The 21387-nt window shown below is 34.6% G+C and overlaps 1 protein-coding gene across 1 annotated transcript; it reads right to left on the reverse strand.

Moving 5' to 3' along the window:
• Window positions 1–28: 28 nt before the first annotated feature.
• LOC132544188 (uncharacterized) lies at window positions 29–8550 on the reverse strand. The gene is made up of 4 exons (XM_060207755.1): window positions 8244–8550; window positions 7755–7822; window positions 1912–2248; window positions 29–935 (listed from the first exon to the last, which is right to left on the reverse strand). Exons 1-4 carry the CDS (start codon window positions 8548–8550, stop codon window positions 634–636), a joined length of 1014 nt encoding a protein of 337 aa, XP_060063738.1. The 3' UTR covers window positions 29–633.
• Between the last annotated feature and the right edge of the window lie 12837 nt (window positions 8551–21387).

Genomic DNA, 21387 nt, shown 5'->3' on the forward strand with positions numbered 1-21387 from the left:
CTTGTCAAAATTCAAGGTAACTGCCTTTCAGTCATTTTTTTTTTTTTTTTTTTTTGACTCATTTTTAGAATCAAAAGGGCTTAACTACAGACCAAGGGAAACCTACATATAAAGGCTTTGATTGAGCTATCGGGTATTTCTCAAGAAATAGTGATAAGAATTGTTTACAGATGGACAGATTACAAATATAGGCCATCTTTAATAGTCCACCATCTGATGATGAAGTGCCAAAAAAAAGTTGGGGGAGGGGGATGGAGGGAGAGATCAAACAGTGATGGGCACCAAGATTCCTAAAATAAACAGGTTTTCAAAGATATGAAGTTATACTTTCTTCGTGGCATTCCAATTTGACAGTTATTATTTAATCTACAGGTACACATATTTATCTCATTAGTCATGATTAATCGTTAGCTAATGTTTTCATCTTATGCTGTTCTCCACACATCTTCATTGGCATCCCTTCCCTTGAAAATATACAATTATTAAGCAATGGCTGCTGCCAGTGAACTTGGAAATCACTCCTTCATTTTACTTTGCTATGGAAGGGTGTGTGTATTGTAATGGACTTACAGAATATATTTCCACCAGCCAACCTGACTTTGTACAATTTTCTACATAATTTTTAAAGTGGTTCTATCTTTGTCCATTCTCTATTTCTTTTTTCAAACTTTCATATTTGTCCATGTTAATTGTGCACATGTCAAGACTATTGTGTAAAATGTGGTCAAACTTTGTGATGGTAGCTTCTTTGGGACACCGCCTGTACCAAACAAGTAGACAGTGGAACACTTGGCTAGGAACATGAGTAGAATTTTCCATCTGCTTCTGCTCCACTGTGGCACTATCAACTCCCAGCTGCCCAACAAACATCTGCCAACCATTGCCAAAGCATGGGGCCAGACGCTGAAGGTCCTGCTCTGTCAGTTGAAGTCTGTCTGAAATGGATAGATTAGAATAATAGAATGAACACAGAACTGATCCCGGTCGCTCAAAAGCTTGGGTTAAAATTAGTCAGTAGTTAGTGAAAAATTTAAACTTGTCATTGAGAAATAAACAAGAATTTTCAAAGCAAAACTGGAACTTGAAATAAATCAATATGGCCTGACTCAAATCTGCAGCTGTGAAAAGGTAAAGATTGTTGCCAATTTAAAGAGAGAAAAAAAACGTGTTTTGGTGAAGAGGCTTTTGTGAAATTTCAGTCTAGTGGATCTTGATTTAAAGGTGCTTAATTTTGTGTAAAGGGTCTGACCTAAGGGCAGAGAAATGGGACAAAGCAGGAAATGTAGTGGAAGAGAGATAAGTCTTGACAATTATCCAGGTAATCCTTTGGTTGGTACATGAGCATTTAAAAAAAAATGTTTTGGCTTTGTCAACCGAGTGACAGATTTAACAATAATACATGTCACAATGACTAGATAATTTCATAGATGGCTTCAGGTATGATTTTGTATCTACTTCCATATCTGGCATCACATACATTGTAATAAATTTTTAAACAATACATAGAAATAACACCAATGTGCAGACTTTGTCAAAATTTTGTTGGATTTATAGCCCCGTGAACTGCCAGGGTAATTTTGAGGTGGGGTCTCCGTATAGTTGTAAGTGGCTCTTACCTCATCCTGAGCAATAAGGGCAAAGTGTCTTGTTCACTGACACACCCAGAATAGGAGCACTGAACCACATGCCTTGGTTCTTCATCAGAGGTTTTTTTATAAGCTGACTAACTGACAACTAGAGCGGCTTTCTGTGCCAGCAGCCATAATTACAAAAAAAGATACATTTATAGCTGAAACTAAACACCTTGTGGTCCTCTTTAATACATTTTTTTTACGTAGAGTGCACAAATGTAAATGAGGCACCCAAGATGCCTTGGCTTACAACAGTACAGATCAGTATAATTATACTTACCAGCTGGATTGTCTGTTTCATTGACACTTTTGGACATATCTGGATGTAGAATTTCATAGATTTTTTGCTCAAATTTATGTATAACTGATAAAATTTCTGGATTAGTCGTAAGTGACTTCAGTACACTGTAATTGCCCACACCAAATTTTCCCTTTCTTGTTAGATTTTCTAACACTTGAAAGAGGCTTGCAGTTTTATGTCTCTCAACAGGACTGAGGTAAACTGAAAGGGAGTTTAAAAACTTGTCATATTCCAGTTCCAAACTTGGATGCAAGTGTCCACTGAGTTCATTGATAAGTTCTGCGTGTAGTTTCTTTGCTTCCAGGGGTAAACTCATCTACAACACCAAATGTAGTTTTAAGCCAACATGGCTAATTAAGAATATATCGAACAAATCAAGATAATGTCAAAATAATGCCACTTCGATACAGATATCAATATCTAAGACTTGTCTTACTAGGGATGTAAAATACAGAGGGAGTGTCACTGAGCCATGAAGTCTTCTCTTTCTACTCTTTGTTTTCTAATGTTAGTTACCTGTGTTGCTATGGTATATTAGTTTAGACTTTGCTTTGACTGGCCTGATCAGAGCCATTTTGTCATATAGTGAGAAGTGAAGCTCATTTTCCTAACAAAAATAACACTAATAAGTGGCGTATCACAAAATTTACAGGAGTCCATCAGAAAATTACTCAACATACGTCCCTGATATCACATGTACTTGTGTATACACTGTAAAGTAAGAAATTCGCTTTGAGGCTTCAATTACTTAAGATTAGTGCTTCCACATATTCAGTAATATCATTTGGTTTGATGGTTTTAACGAGTGTATCTCTCTCGTTTGACGATATTCTTATCATAAACTTGTTGAATTAAACCATAGGCTCTTGCCTCATCTGTCAATACACATATAATAAAACTTGTTTTAGAAGGAGTGTATCGACTGGCGAGGATGGCACTTGTAATTTGACAATAAATTAGACTTAGCTCATCACTTGTAATACTTGGCTCTTTATCAATAATATTTTCCTAAGCCATATTGAATTCATTGACAGATAAAAGGCTAGTACCCGTGGTCACAGAGACATTGACAAATACAACAAACTTTTACGTTGTCCATGTTGATTTCGACCTACTGTACTGTAACTCTTATAATATACATGCAAAACGAAAGTAGGAAACTACAATGATTTCACAGGAACAAAATAACGGATATGTTAACCGCAGCTGCTGATATAAGTGTCTAATAATGTATTAATAAATTTCACGTGGATATATGTTTACAATGAACGTATAAATTAGTTTTTGACACATGGAATCGTTACTGTAACACAATATTTACCTTGATGCTTCCTGCTACCGGTGTGATGTAAGATTAATACCCCAAACACATATTTTCTGGGCTACATATAAATACAATATCGACATGTTAATGTTAGAATCTTAAATCAAGTTGAAAATCGATAGAATGTCAACATATAGAAAAATCAAGATGGAAATAAATGTTTACATGAAGAGAAAAGGATTAAATTGTTGATGCGGTCAGGCCTAGTCAAGTTGGTGATATACAGCAACGAAATCACGTTGTATACAGTAGTCTACTTACCCAGTAACTCGATACAGCACATCACAAAATGAGATAGAATATTTCCCAATGAAAGCAAGCATTGGTTGCTACCAAGATGAAAACTTCTCCATACGTAGCCTTCACATACCACAACACAGCAGACATACCACATATGGTAGGACCATAGGGCATTCGGAAAACAATCTTCTTGGTCACAAGTACCAAAAATATGCAATGTCCTACCAGAACCCTTCAGAACACACTCACACATTTCAAAACACTCGTCAAACAGCTGGTACAGGCGACAATGCAAATGCTACACGTGCAGCTATAGCACATATAACACACATGCACAGTATGTCTGAATTAATGTCGGAATTAATGACGGAACGCTAATGTTATTTTCATATATAAAAGTATATGGATCGTGTGTTTCTGTGGCACGAACTCGCTCGAATCCCTAGCTGTGATGTGATCATGAGTTTATCTGTCAACTTTGGACTTATCTTGCACACAAATCATAATATCTGGCACAAGCTCTTGGATATTGAATTAGCTGCGTCATACATGTAAATGGTAGAGGTTGGGGAAGCAAGAGGGTTATTATCTAGAAATGGTTTTCATACAGATTGGCGGATATGCTGATAGGTTTTATACATATAAGATCTTAACATAAGATATTGTCATTTATCGATTCAATAATACTGACCCTTTTCTTCCTCTATATTTTCCTTCTTGCTTTAGACAGACACTTTGCTATAAATCACTTGTACCAATATTCACATTTCTAGTGAGACCCTCGGATAGAATAATTAATTCAAGATAACTGATTGATAAAAATGGAGAGGAAGTTTTACAGTTCGTAACGAACTCATAGCGAAACCTTCTGTTTCTATATGTGATATGAAGTTGGATGTGTTTGTTTGCTTGCTAGTATTATCTGTTGATGTTTATCATGTTATCATTTGAAAAAAAATAATTACATAGCAGGTGTCGTCGATGAGACAAAAGAGATTTACTCCTCCGGAACAAGTGCTCCTTTTCTCCTGGTACTTGTTCATGGTTAGTGATCCTATTCTCCTGGTACTTGTTCATGGTTAGTGATCCTATTCTCCTGGTACTTGTTCATGGTTAGTGATCCTATTCTCCTGGTACTTGTTCATGGTTAGTGATCCTATTCTCCTGGTACTTGTTCATGGTTAGTGATCCTATTCTCCTGGTACTTGTTCATGGTTAGTGATTCTTTTTACCACTTTCTTTGTTTGTTTTCCTTATCCTATCAGAACGATGTTTTGCCTTCTCGCCAAACTTCTTTAGTAACAATCTGATGTTTTCACTAAATATCAGTTGCCAGCAGGTTAATCACTGAATCGTACAGTCAATTATTGTTTTGACAAGTTTTCTGTTTTGTGAAAACATATGCCTGAAAAAACACAGGACCCTCATTGGGACACTTTAAAAAATCATCATCATTTTATAATATGTATATGTTACATCAATACTTGTTATGTAATTCTGAACGTTTTTAGAGATAACCGTGTTTATCTCACACAACCATTTCTGAGCTGACGACAGTACCTAAATAGAGCACCTTATATAAGCTTCTATATCAAAATAGCTGACAATAATTTCACATATTTTTCTTAATTTTAAAATTGTTTTATGCCTTAGTAATATTTAATGTCACTGATCTGTTCAAAAAATCATCGTAAAGTAAGTCCCACAATTATTGTATACATTTTACATTTCGTTTTTAATGTTAGGTATGTGAAATTAATTTATTTGCTTACAAAGTTATTCAATTTTTAAACTATTATTCACCCGTTTTTCTAAGTTTAAATGATACACCGAATAAATAAAGTCCCATTGTGATACTGTTCCAAGATTGGTACAGTGACATTATATGTAGTAATATTCTGGTTTATATGCACATCTTAATTCTCATCCATTACTCTCTGACAACATCCAATATTTCATAAGGAGTCGTGTTCTGGTGAACTTTTGCATTAGTCGTTCAAAATACCTATTACCGAATATTAAACTTGAACGAATATTGGCGAAAAAGCTTGCATAATCTTATTTTTGCACACGTCATTTCGTCACAATATGTCGACAACACTTAGAGTATATTTACATGCCAGTCTGATTTCAGTGTTTATCCTATATCTCATTCTTAAGTGGAATGAGAAGAAGGATCTAAATTATAATCAAGACCACATATTGTGACGAAATGACTTGTTGCAGGCGAAATTGTGAGTTGTCCATTCACTAGAACGTATCCTTATTGGGCGCTGTCGCACCTTTTTCGGAGAGAAATGGAGCGAGAATTTGGATCTACATTTTAAGCAGATTATGTAACATTTATCGTCAAAAAATATTACACCTCGTTTGATTGTAAAAAATGTCACCTATGTGGGATAAACAGACGGCTCATTAACAGAACACCAACTCTGCCAACTTGAAAGGAAGGTGTTTATATAGGGAATCCTTTGAAGCTAAAGTTAAAGTCTGTTTCAACTATGAATGTCAACTTATTTTGTAAACTGGATACTTACATATCAATAAGGAACTAGATATAGTTTCTATTTGTCTTAATTAGTTGTAACTCAATTTTTAGCATATAAAAGTATTACAAAATAGTTATTAAATATCAATATTCATTATCATCTTTCATTATTTAATAATTATCATGTAAGATTATGTTTAATTAATAAATAAAATTCATCTAGTCACATTGATATACTGATGTAAGCAATTAAATTGAATTTATATTTATACATATAATAGTGAATCAATATGCACATTATAGCACTAAAATAAACTATTATTTAAAAGTAAACCCCTAAATAAAGCTGAATTAGCACTGACTCGTTTATCTATGGCAATACATTATCCACTTTATTCAGATATTATGTCCTTTTGCAACCTTTGATAGTCAAGTACTAGATAAGTCTCTACTAGAAAACACAAAACAACATAGGTCATCAGGTATTCAAGATGGTCCGATGTCCCTCTGTTTTGCTACAACACTGACTGGGTCTGAGGCGTGGTCGTGTGGATTTCTTCCAGAGTTAGCTGGTATGAATGTCCTGTTGTCGTTCCTTCGAATCTGCCTGTAGATGAATCCATTATGCGAACTTATCGTTGATTTGAGCTTTAGTCATCCTGTACTTTTATCAAACCACACAAATAAAAATATCACTCAAATTTAACACACTTTACACTAAACTGGAAAAAAAAAGTACGAGATTAACTAATGTATATGACAAAAGTTAAGTAATAAATCAAGCAATGAGAAATTGATGCTTCAAAGCGTAGATTGTAATATGATAATTCTCCAAAATGTGCTGAGACATTTCCTATTGAACAGCTTGGGATTGGAACAGTTTTAATAAATATATTTGATTCCTTTAGTTAACAGTTATTAACAGTTTTCTGAACAGTTATCAGAACTTGATTTTCTGATTTACCTGTACAAGTTACCTGTACAACAATTCTGCACCAGACTATATGACTCACTATCATCACAACTGACCTCCTATGGAAACTTGTCATAGGCAGAGTTGGTGTTCAGGGAATTCTAAAAATAGAACCATTCTTAAAATAAAAATCTACGTAGTATAATATTTAGGTGTCTTCTCACTTAGCCAACATTTTGATTTTTGGGGTATACAGGTAAGGTATTTTGTTGACCAGGTGAGACTAGGTGTGAAAAGTAGAACAATAGGAGATAATTACAGGTAAGGATATAGACTGCTTCATAAAACTTCCTATTTTCAAGAGAAAAATAACTCTGGATATTTAAGAATTACATGTATGTTTACAAAATATTTACAGGTATTCAATCGTATCAAGATGGGGGCGACTATTTCACCTATGAGAGAAGATTTCTTTTTGAGTCCAGCGAAACTCTGCGTGCCTAATCCATTTGACGCAAATCAGAGAGCCACATCGAAGACAAACATCTTGAAAAACTTGGTGTATTTCCAGACAAACTATGTTCTAATGTTCCTGATAACACAATGTTTGACTATTTTGTAAGTATACATTTAAATGTTTATTATATGAAGTGAAAGTATCTAAAATGAACGCTTTCAGCGTTCTTATACACTTAATCGTGGGATGACTGGAGGTTATCTTATATTAACGTGTTTAATCATCCAGATATTATCTTTCATCATGATACTAATTCAAAAAACATCTTTAAAATATTGATAAACCAGAAATTCCACGAAATTTTAGATATGGATAAACCAAATTTCCTCAATCTTCTTACTTTCGTTTTCACGTTGACCAATACACGAGGCTTGATATACTTCCTTATATCTACATGTATGTAGGTGGCTGTTAGGGGAATATACAACACGATACAATATGTTTATTCCAGTCCGGTGTCATGTATCACATTTCAATATAGAAAGCATAAGAATGCATACGATATTTAACGAAATATAATAAAAAGGTTTATATTAATAGATGTTATTGAGACATAATATGGTATGTTCAGTGATCGCAGATTACAATTCAGAGAGGAGGTGATTAATTGGGATAGCCCCTGTCTGATAATATTTTATCGGTAAAAATTCCACGAGGTTGTGTCACAAAATATAGAGATATATGACAGAAGCTGAAACATATCAGCTAGGCCCTCGCCAATATTAGAGATCTGAGACATGCAAGCTAAGCTCACAACAATAGGAGAGAATCTTAGACATTTAAGTTAGTCCCTTAACAATCTAAAAAAAAAAAAATGGACTCATATTACCCAGGCTCTCAACTATATAAGAAAACTGACTCATATTAGCCAAGCCATCAACAATATGAGAGAACTGACTCATATTAGCCAGGCCCTCAACAATATAAGAAAACTGACTCATATTAGCCAAGCCATCAACAATATGAGAGAACTGACTCATATTAGCCAGGCCCTCAACAATATGAGAAAACTGACTCATATTAGCCAAGCCATCAACAATATAAGAGAACTGACTCATATTAGCCAAGCCATCAACAATATAAGAAAACTGACTCATATTAGCCAAGCCATCAACAATATGAGAGAACTGACTCATATTAGCCAGGCCCTAACGAGTATGAGAGAACTGACTCATATTAGCCAGGCCCTCAACATTATGACAAAAAATGACTAATATTAGCCTGGTCCTCACCAATATGAGCAATATTGGGCTGAAAGGGGTCAAATTGACTCAGATTTCAAAAATCTTCTCCTCAAGACACAGATATGGTGGAATCAAATGCTCTTCATGAAAGGAAGCATATTAAGGCACTTTACTAAAATTGTGAATTTCACGCCCCAGGGTCTCACATATCCTGTGGAAAGGGGGTAACGTTTACTATAGTTTATATAGGAAATCTATATTTACGAGCATAATTTGTTTAATTTCCATTGGAAATATTTCAATGATACGATGCGGGTAAATGTTATGTTAACGTTTGATGTTTGAAATAGCGGTGATAGAGTAAAAGGGGGTTGATTAGTACATATCAGCGATAAAACCAACACGAAAATAGACTTTACACAAATATACCGTGTCTTAATTCTTAGAATTTTAAAATATGTCGATAGTCAAAGAAATTTTCACATTTTCTAAAGCACTTGTATCATTATAAGTCTAAACAGTATTATAATAGTACTATATCCAGGACAAGGCATATCTGGTACTTAAAGCGTTCTGCTTGAAGCGCGACATGTTATTACAAATAGCGGATTGAACAGGGATCATATTTATATTCAGCATTTTATACACTCACCCATTAAACATGTATCGTTAACTTAATTTTGTACAGCAGGAGCATGTTTTCCATTTGATAAATCATCAAATAGATACTGCTTTTTCTATATATGGAGTACATCTAATTATTATATCCTACTGCGCATTCCTGAAGGTCACATTCTAAATCAAAAGGAACATATATTGAAAAAACTCTTCTTTGTTATGATAGAAAATTATTTGCCTATACGTTTAAGATTATCCCGATACCTTTTTTTTCGTCACACGACATTGTTTTTATTTTACAGGAGTATTTTAATTAATGACTTCATCGGAGGAAAAACTGGTTTTATGTTAAATGCAAGCATAGTTTGTATCATCGCATACCTGTGCTGCACAAGTCAAATGCAATCATCACTCTCCATTACGATACTGCTTGGAGTCCTACCTTTACTCTCAACAGCTTTGTATAAATCGACCTCCCTATGGTATCTTGTTTACCTGAATTTATGGGGTATACCTGTCTCGATGTGTTGTAAGTATACCGCTATGTTATTTCTATGGATAAACATTTAATTTTAACAATATTCTAATGCCGAACTGCCTAGATTTGGACACTTTAGGTTCCTTGCATCACTGACAAGTTCAGCTGTGTGGTGTAGTATAGATCATTGCTTATTTTGTTTTGAAAAGCAATGGAATTCCTCAAATAGCAAGTGCATTACACAAATAAACCTTAATATCATACCAATACAACTCTTACGATTCACAACACGTACTTTACTATGAGAGAGGGAATTAAGTCTGTATATCATAAACTTTTAACCTGCATTCATTTTTGTGTTCGACTCATAAGAATTCAAAGAAACTGTTAAACCTTTACAAGTCCTTAACATTACTGACATGAAAGGACGAAACGATTGTATTATGTTTATACTAATAACAATTCATTTGTATTGAAACGTATTTTTTGCATATGTGTCATTTGTAGAATTTTTACAATTTTTAAACGGCATATATAAATAGAAATTCACATCATTTGTTGTTATGTTTTTGTACATATGTCTTCATTTTAGACTTCTTATAACAAGATAATATCTATACATTTCGAGTTTCCTGGTATATTGATAATTTATTGGATCGGCATGCCCTAATGCTATTTTCTTTATGTTTTGGCAGCCGTCTTTCTGCACGCTTATGTGCGATGTCCGGATTTTACTATCAATGTGAATGTGGGAGCAGAATATTTTGGTGTCACCCGGCATTCGGTCCTGTTTGCAGTACAAAAATCAGTCAATGTAAAAACTTTGTTTACCTTAACTGTCTCGACCATTTCAGTCTTGTACTTCCTATACAGTTTCTACACGATTTTAATCCTTGTGCTTTTGTTTGTAGTTTTAATAATCATTTTTACGTATCTTTATACGAGGAGGTAAAGTCTCTTATGAAGAAAATTCATAGTACAAGGCATTCTTCCGTGAATTGATATGCGTGTTGATAGTATCAATTTCTGTCAAGACCAAAATTGTGTCAAGATGAAGCTTCAAACAGTATTATAAATAACATACATTTCGTACCTGAACGATACGATGACCGATTAATGCTGAAGGTGAATATATTGTGATACGATTTTATAATCAAACTGCACCAGTATGACATACTGATACTTAGTAAGTTGTAACGCGGCATACCTAGATAATGGTGTCGTATTAACTAAAATCTATGAAGATTACGTGATGATCGGCCTTCAAGTATTTCACACTATTAAATATTAGTCATTGTATATTTACGTACTCCTGGCTGTACTGAATGCTGTAAATGTTGTTTTCTCCTTTGGTTCAAATTCTTGTAGTATTATCAGAACATATAATCAAAATTGGTATGAATACCCATCTCAATACACCAGTGGTTACGATAACTTTCGCTCTCTGCACCCCTGGACTAAATTGAATGTGCTACACCTTGTGGACGAAAGGACTAGTTAGATCCTTTGATATCACACGATTTCGAAGTTAGTTGTCGCTCCTTTGAAATCTTCAAAAGGAGCGTATCAGCTTGTGATTGGTCTTTTTTTCTGCTGACACCAAATTGCTTCGCTTGTGCCTTCTTGTCATGACATGTTCCAATGGTGCAGAGATGAAAGTGATCGTAACCCCAGGAGTATCGAGGATGATGAACACCTTGAAATCACAGGCACTCGAGGCCAGGATATTATTTTTTAAACGTTGATTTTTGTTTTAGCACTCATGACTGACGTTATTTAAACGAAATATCAGCAGAATTCAAGTTTATGTGCCGGTTGACAAATCCGAGGTCCACGGTCATTAAAAATACACAAGGCAAGCAACTCCAGATTTTAAAAAATCGACCCCTCGCTTGGAAACTGGCTCAAAAAAAGTAGTTATGATAAGTTCCTTGTAAAACAATATGTATCCGTAGGTAGTGTGTATATTTACCTTTTATTTGGTGCATAACATTACAGGCAACGAGAAATTCACAATACGTACATGAGATTAACATCTCAATAATCGGAGATTTTATCGTCCATGTAATTATCTTTGACGGAAGTAACATGCCATTTCAAGGGCGGTCACTCCGACTTTTTGGGAGAGGAGTTCCGGATAGCACTATACCAGTGAACAGGTAAGAAAGGTTCCGATGTCATTACGCGCGTAACTTCAAAATAGATATTTTTATTTCTACAAATACATTTGCGGGGATGGAAAAATAATGGCTGGGCAAAGAAAGTCCACAGTTGCCAACTCGGATACAATATCATGGTAAGGGATTATACAGAATGCATCAAATTTCAATCAAGCTGGCGGTAATGAGAATTTTTTTTCAAAAAAAAATAGAAAAAAAAAATCATGCAGATAATGAAAAAAGGGCGCAATTTATGAAAAATATCGTGGGGGAAATATATTAACTTAGAAATTTTAAATTAAATGATTTTTTTTCTATTTTTTTTTTAAATGCCCAGCCATTATTTTTCCATCCCCGCAAATGTATTTGTAGAAATAAAAATATCTATTTTGAAGTTACGCGCGTAATGACATCGGAACCTTTCTTACCTGTTCACTGGTATAGTGCTATCCGGAACTCCTCTCCCAAAAAGTCGGAGTGACCGCCCTTGAAATGGCATGTTACTTCCGTCAAAGATAATTACATGGACGATAAAATCTCCGATTATTGAGATGTTAATCTCATGTACGTATTGTGAATTTCTCGTTGCCTGTAATGTTATGCACCAAATAAAAGGTAAATATACACACTACCTACGGATACATATTGTTTTACAAGGAACTTATCATAACTACTTTTTTTGAGCCAGTTTCCAAGCGAGGGGTCGATTTTTTAAAATCTGGAGTTGCTTGCCTTGTGTATTTTTAATGACCGTGGACCTCGGATTTGTCAACCGGCACATAAACTTGAATTCTGCTGATATTTCGTTTAAATAACGTCAGTCATGAGTGCTAAAACAAAAATCAACGTTTAAAAAATAATATCCTGGCCTCGAGTGCCTGTGCTTGAAATGGGCTATAGTTTTTCACAATTTGTTTCAACCTGACAAATATTGACAATTAGAACCAATCGAAAATAACAAAATGTTGACTGTCATAATCTGACAATTGTCTATCTAACTCTTGTCGAAATAACACGTGTAGTACCATCACATCATACATTTTTATGGAGCCTAATTTTCATGGTTTTTGAAAAAATACTATTTCGTGGACACTTGATTTTATGGAATGGTATATCTCAAATATGCTTATACTAATTTTAACAGTTCCTGGACAGATAGATTCGTTGATTAAGAATACCCACGAAATTAACGCATTTAAACCACCCTTGAAAATTAATTATTTCACAGTAGTTTATAGTGTTTAAGAGCTGTCCCTAACAATGACAATCACTTTGTTACAATCAAGTGTATGTTAAATACTGCCTCTATGTAATGAATACTTGTCTATTAAGATATCTTATACGGAGTCATCACGGATTTAACTTAAGTTACTTAGCAAGGAAAATGCATTATTAATAAACTAAGTAACATGATGTATTTATTTTATATACTGTTTTGTTGTATTAAGCACGGAAGATGTCAGCTTCTGCTAAAATTTGTCTGGAGTTATATATTAAAATATCCACTTCCCATTCAATAATTTGGGGATCGCGTATCTATGAACATTTTTTGCCGACCAACAATTTGTATACAATTTGCACATTATTCGCTTTGTTGTTCTTTTTTGGTTTTTCCTTTGTTTTATTTTTTACCCTTTTATGTACATAAAATGAATATGTTAAATTTATTGTACACCTTTTTAAAATTTTTGTTTATAAATGGGAAATGACGCCTTTAATTAAGTCACACGGTGAATTATGTGAATTTATTGTCAAAATGTTTATTTTGTTTTCTTCTTGAATCTGAAGTGTTTCTTTATTTTGTCCGAAGAATTATGTACCAGATATATGTTGATTTTCTTGTTTTATGAATTGTTAGGACTAAGTGTTGAAAGTGTTATATTGAATCATTTCTTGGAAATATGTTATCGCCGAACATCGGATAAAATTTCCGTGTTTGTTGATCCAATCGCGCAGGCATTTTACCGATGAGGCATTGGAATGTAAATATATGGACTTTTGAGATTGATGTGCAGTTGAAGATCCAATTTGATTCGCTTAATTCAATGTAGACTAGAGAGTCCAAAAGATTGGCCTGAAATAGTTCAGAGTTTCTATAAATAGATGATTAAAGAGGCGTATCTTTGATACATTGCTTTAGCGTTATTGTTTGTTTGCTGGTATATCGCTCAGTGAATAATTTAATCTTTCAAATAAGATAATATTCACTTTTTGCAGATTGCTATTTATACATATTTTAAGAACATCATATATTTCCTGTTGTTATGTTTAGGAGTTTGCCTTTGGAAACCCATGATTATTTTGATAATTTTTCTACCATCTTTTTATAGCCTTTATCACTTGTATAATGTTAATTGAATACAATTATGATTTATGAATAAATGACTTATATAATGATCTTTTTTTGTTCCGATGAGAAAGCCTCGCTAACATAGTATTTCCCAAAGTATACTGATTCAGGGAAATGATAAATAAGACGTTTATGTAAGGTGTGGTCATCATCGGCACTGTACGTTGGACCGGATATACAAAATATTGTTAACATCGAAGTGGTGAGAAGTAAAACATGATGAACTCACAAGGATTGTACGGTCATAAGTTCAAACTTTGTTAAATTGTTTCTTAAAGGTATACCATGAGTTGAAAGCATTGATCAGGAAAACAGCAAGAAAATATCAACATGTAAACATACGCAACAAATTATATACACAAGACTGCACCGAACGGTATAAATTCACAAGTGCCCAAAGGACTGACAGCATTTGCGGAGAATGAGTTTGTAATGAAAGACAACAAGTACCCTGATATGTATTCACACTTTATTGTTTAATACATACACTGTACTTGTACAAAGGTATGAATTCTAAGTGCCAGAAGGCAGACAATAAGAGATCTCTGTCAAGCAAGGTCAGGGAAGACAACTCTTACTGATTAAAAAAAAATCACTAATTACGCGAACGGCATTAGATCGCGAAAATAGACCCTATGCTAATAGTTTACCTATAGAAATCGCGAATTTTCCCCCACCCCCACCCCGCGAAAATTTCTGCAGTTACAGTAGTCATAATCCAAGATCGAGCTTTCTTCTGTAAGTTGAGAACAGGCCTTTAAATATCCAATCAACTGCGACATGCAGCCACCATATGTTGGGGTTGGAAATGGAAAATTCATAATAGGGAAATTGAAATCATCGCGCCTATCATGGAGTTTGGTGGAAAGATGTCCATGTTGGTTTTGTTGTAGGAAAATATCGAAATAAGCGGTTTATGCAGAATTAATCACCCAAATAAAGGAATGTCGGTCAGGCGTCAGATGTGGTTGTCTTGTAGATTGTACAAAGGACACTTAAGTGAATAAAACCTCCTCACACACATTTAGAATCACATAACTTTCACAGAACTCGTTATTGACGCCTTAAATTGTTGTAACCTATGAGACTCGAAATTAATGTGAAAATGTTTTTTAGGTGAGGAGGGAGACCATATAGTCGCCAGTTAGTCCGCCCGTAACGTACCTTTGCCCAGAGTTCAGCAAGAGTCATGGAAACTGGTTTATACATTGGGCATACAAAAGGCATTTTGTAGAGTGCCAAAGTTAAGGCCTGCCTGCGATCCCTCAATAACAGAGTTTATGCCTATGTTAAATATTGTGTCCGGAGCACAACTTTGTTTGCATTAAAACTAGAATAATGAAGTTTGGTGTATACATCGATGATACTAAAATAATATGCAGTATACCAAATTCAGTGCCTTCAATTCCTTCATTACAGAATGAATGTCTTTCCTTAAAATATTATGTCCGTAACATAATTTGGCTTTCATTTATATTACGATAATTGATTTTTACAGTGGTCATACTAGGAAGATGTAGAGTGTGCCAAAATTAGTACCTGAAACCAGTCCATTGATTAGTTAATTTCGTCCTTTCTTAAATTGTTGTGTGCAATGTTGTTTTCGGGGAGGATTCATCAGTTTCACCGATATTCTTTGTCTTCTATAGACTAAAGAAACGCTCAGTTGTTACGGTATTTTAATAAATTCTTAGCTACCTTTACAATCTGTATATTAAATCTTAATGAAACACTAAAGATGACTTACCAAAGAGAGGCGTTCAACAAAATTAGAATGTAACAAATATGAAAATGGTTTACACCACCTAATTTCAGAGAAAGTATGTTTAAAAAGAGTTGTTTGAAAGGATATTGTTAACCATTCTATGGATTTTCCTTCACCCTTAGCAACCTCGTGCTTAAATCTGTACATCTTTGTTGTTACCTTTGAACAGTACATAATAGAAATGCATAAAATGCTATTAAAGTTATTTCAGTTTCAAAATAAAGAATTAAATACAGTAGAGGCAGATGATTAATTGAACTGCATCATACATCTGTTTCGTTCTTCTCGTCAGTGGTGCTAAGGGTATGGTAACATAAACGACTGTATTACAAGATCGATGAGTATAATTGTTTTACCTGAAATATTCTTTACTTCCTTGACCAAAGGAAACAGAGAATTCTAGTGGTCCTGCTTCTGGTCACAAGTTGTCGTAGGTCGTGGACAGGCCCTCTGATGTAACGTCTTCTGTGTGACGACTACAACTGCCCGACTACAGAAATGTTCAATCATTACGATACGGGTATGGTTCACAGTTTCTACATGGTTAGAGATTCTTATCTGATCTGGTGTACCTATTCTATATGGGATGGTGTAAAACTGTCCAATACGTACATGGATATAACATCGCTCAGGTATCTAAGTTATATAAATGCATTTCAGAGAGCAGAATCTATGCAGTTATTAACATGCCGCCATGAGAAAATGTAACGAGGCACACCAGGGGTCACTAATGATGTGCCTATACGAAAATACTGTCCATTGACCTGGTCGCAAAAATGAATTTTATTTAAGAACATTAAGTGATTAATATCACCAGTCTCCTCCGTTAATTATCGATGGCTGGACACATTTAAAGTATAAGGGCCCTTATAGCTGTTTTGGGGGATGTCTTTGCATGTTATCCTCTTTATAAAAATGCGATGAAATAAAGCGGAGTTTAAAGTGTATGCAAACTGCATCTGCGAAAAATAATAAATAGCTTATAATGGGACTTCACACTAGTCCACTCCACATACAAACATTAAATCATGAACGATTAACCAGTGTACAAGGTATCTAGACACACCTGCTGAAAGCCAGGGTCTATGCAAGAATAACTGGGCCTTGGAACGCTCGGTTATGACGATAAAGCGGCAAAATTGATTCGGGGTCATTGACTTCTCTGTTGACGGCCACCTTTGGCACGGTAGTTATTTGTGTGTACACCGCATCGTATAGGAAAATCCATGGGATTTCCTACTTTCGGTTTTGTTTTACTGACACTGCCTGCAGTATTTTACATTGGTTTACTTGTATTTCGAGTGAAAGTTTTGAAGGTATGTAAGGAGTGTTAATATAAACCTTTTATATGAAATTAATTGTTTAACATCTGAGCGATTGAATACAAAACGAAACAAATAGCTTAATTTTCAGTTAAAGAAACGTTCTCAGTGTCGTGGTCAAGTGTTTAACTTTAAGATATCGGAAGTATTTCTGAGTAAGATATTATAAGATGTTGATACACCCCATAAACATCTTAAGTATTTCCTACAATATCCAACTGTATATTAAGCAGTACAGATGGGCTCAGATTAATATCATAAGACTTAAAACAGAGAACTGTACATTATATCTGATTAACCTACTACAAATGTCCGCATTTAATCATATTCTTAATGTTTTTTAACGCTATAAACTTTCATTTATATGATTTATGGAAAAGCTGAAAATTTTGATGTCGCCGTCTTTGTCAAATTGGAATGTATTTTATTTCCTTTTGTGATATGGTGTTAGACAAACTCGATACTCGTTTGTTTACCTGCTTTTTTCGTTGTTGTAATCATGGCCTATGAATTTGAAAACGTGACATTGCTTATTTGATTTGATAAAGTGTTACTTGGTTAGTGTCTTCGATGAAGTAGAAAACGATTACCTTCCCGAAAGACCTGGTCGTATTCTTACTTTTTCACAGGGCTCTATGTAAATAATTTTTAGATTTTATTAACATTTTGTTTACAAGTCAGTATTTATTTTTGTTTCTGCAACTTCTTAATCACATCTTAAAGCGGCTATTACCTTAGATTTCAACATCGCGAAATGGAGAATTCGGCTTATGAATAATAAAATATATCCATAATAAAGTGGTACACGCGCCTATGACGTGGATTTGTTGTTTTTGAACATATTTTCGGCGTCGGAACATTGTTTATCTTGCCCATTGTTTTTAAACATGTTCACGCTCGGTTTATTACGATGAAAGCCGAGTGGGTCACATGGCTTGTCACGTAACGAAGTCATTTACATCCGCCTCAAAGAAAAAATGGATTACGAGGTAAACAAACGCACATGTCTTATGTATGACACTTGGTTATTCGCCTTTCTGCTTATTCTTATTTACAGTAAATCATTCTATAGTGTTATGATATGTATTTTTTAATAATCAATCTTAGTAATTCCTTTTGTTTTGGCTTTGTTGTGCGAGAATTATCTATGTCAATCGCGGGCGCTAAACTGGTGGGGCCCAAAGGGGGTAAATACAATAGGAAAAGAAAAAAAACTCATTGTGCAGAAATGCACAGGAATTGCTATCTTGTCTGTACACATTAATATGTATTGCACTGTTTATTATGAATTCTATGTTTATCATCACGGTTGTTATATTCTTAAAGTAATACCAGTACCGTCATGTTTTTACACTTAGAACGAATACCCCCAATTTGGTCCCACTTTGTAGTCACCAACAAACACACGTTGTCGATAATAAATCCAAGCGAATAACACAACTATTCTCATACAACATTTATCAGATAACACTTTTAGTAGTGTTGTTCATAACATATTCACGCGTCAAACACTGGATATTGGATTATAATCAATGACAGACGGATACGTTATAATTATAGGGCTAACGTTAAGCTAACCAGTCAGGCAGCAGCTTTGCAAAATCCGAATCCGTATTCAGTCCAAGATCCTCCTTCTTCTTTCTCGATCTATCGATCTCCTGTCTAATATAAATTCTTGTCTGTCCTCTTTTCTGGTCTGACTCATTCCTCTTATGCTTTCAGACACTTTCTGTAAGGTAACTTTTAGGTCCTCGTCGCTTTTTCGTATTTGCGTCTATATTTCGTATTTATTTAAGAACATTAAGTGATTAATATCACCAGTCTCCTCCGTTAATTATCGATGGCTGGACACATTTAAAGTATAAGGGCCCCTATAGCTGTTTTGGGGGATGTCTTAGCATGTTATCGTCTTTATAATATTGCGATGAAATAAAGCGGAGTTTAAAGTATATGAAATGCACCAGTATGCAAACTGCATCTGCGAAAAATAATAAATAGCTTATAATGGGACTTCAGACTAGTCCACTCCACATACAAACATTAAATCATGAACGATTAACCAGTGTACAAGGTATCTAGATACACCTGCTGAAAACCAGGGTCTATGCAAGAACAACTGGGCCTTGGAACGCTCGGTTATGACGATAAAGCGGCAAAATTGATTCGGGGTCATTGACTTCTCTGTTGACGGCCACCTTTGGCACGGTAGTTATTTGTGTGTACACCGCATCGTATAGGAAATTCCATGGGATTTCCTACTTTCGGTTTTGTTTTACTGACACTGCCTGCAGTATTTTACATTGGTTTACTTGTATTTCGAGTGAAAGTTTTGAAGGTATGTAAGGAGTGTTAATATAAACCTTTTATATGAAATTAATTGTTTAACATCTGAGCGATTGAATACAAAACGAAACAAATAGCTTAATTTTCAGTTAAAGAAACGTTCTCAGTGTCGTGGTCAAGTGTTTAACTTTAAAATATCGGAAGTATTTCTGAGTAAGATATTATAAGATGTTGATACAACCCATAAACGTCTTAAGTATTTCCTACAATATCCAACTGTATATAAAGCAGTACAGGTGGGCTCAGATTAATATCATAAGACTTAAAACAGAGAACTGTACATTATATCTGATTAACCTACTACAAATGTCCGCATTTAATCATATTCTTAATGTTTTCTAACGCTATAAACTTTCATTTATATGATTTATGGAAAAGCTGAAAATTTTGATGTCGCCGTCTTTGTCAAATTGGAATGTATTTTATTTCCTTTTGTGATATGGTGTTAGACAAACTCGATACTCGTTTGTTTACCTGCTTTTTTCGTTGTTGTAATCATGGCCTATGAATTTGAAAACGTGACATTGCTTATTTGATTTGATAAAGTGTTACTTGGTTAGTGTCTTCGATGAAGTAGAAAACGATTACCTTCCCGAAAGACCTGGTCGTATTCTTACTTTTTCACAGGGCTCTATGTAAAGGTCCAGTGTTTATCAACAAACACACGTTGTCGATAATAAATCCAAGCGAATAACACAACTATTCTCATTCAACATTTATCAGATAACACTTTTAGTAGTGTTGTTTATAACATATTCACGCGTCAAACGCTGGATATTGGATTATAATCAATGACAGACGGATACGTTATAATTGTAGGGCTAACGTCCGCAAATTCCGATTCCGTATTCAGTCCAAGATCCTCCTTCTTCTTTCTCGATCTATCGATCTCCTGTCTAATATAAATTCTTGCCTGTCCTCTTTTTTTTGGCCTGACTCCTTCCTCTTACGCTTTCAGACACTTTCTATAAGGTAACATTTAGGTCCTCGTCGCTTTTTCGCATTTGCGTCCGCCATATTGCTTCTTTCTAGACTGATACGCATGCGCGGCATCAGGGTTACGATCGGTAATGTATGACTTAGATCCAGACCGCACTTTTTACATTCTTTATATTTTAGATAGCATTAAAAGATGGTTGCAGTGACTTTTAATTTAGTAATTAACAGAAAGTCTTAGTTTAGTAACTATTGGAAAATAGAACGTTTTATATCGTTTTCTCGTAGTGGTTTTTTTAACATTATAGTCGCTTTAAGATACAGTCAGTATAATATATAAACAGGATATTTATATTAAGAAGATTTTCAGTATGGACTTGGACCAGGAAACACAAGCCACATTCAACAATGAAGAAAGCGAAATTAAGGAACCCAGTACTGAATCAAATCATATGGAGACGGAAGCTGAAACAGAAACCATGGAGACCCAAGACCATCAGGAAAATCCAGAGAGACAACCTGAGGGACAGCTAGATTCCATTTCTGTTTTATACAGCAAGGAGGAAATGGATGCTTTTATGTTGAATCCAGACAATTTACGCAGCCCAGAGGTACTTCTTTCAAATAGTTTAGTTATTTTTGCTATGCGATGATTTACAACGCCGTATTTTCATCTTTATAATAAAAACATCTATTTTACGGTATTCGCAGTTGGTAAACCGTCATCACGGCAACACGATTTTTTAACTTTTATTATTATTACATATTTGCACATATATTTATCAAATGTACCACCTTATGACAGTTGGCTGAAATAT

Source organism: Ylistrum balloti, unplaced genomic scaffold, assembly GCF_031769215.1.
Source record: "Ylistrum balloti isolate Yb309-2 unplaced genomic scaffold, AGI_CSIRO_Ybal_v1 Utg369782, whole genome shotgun sequence".
Lineage (NCBI taxonomy): Eukaryota > Metazoa > Mollusca > Bivalvia > Pectinida > Pectinidae > Ylistrum > Ylistrum balloti.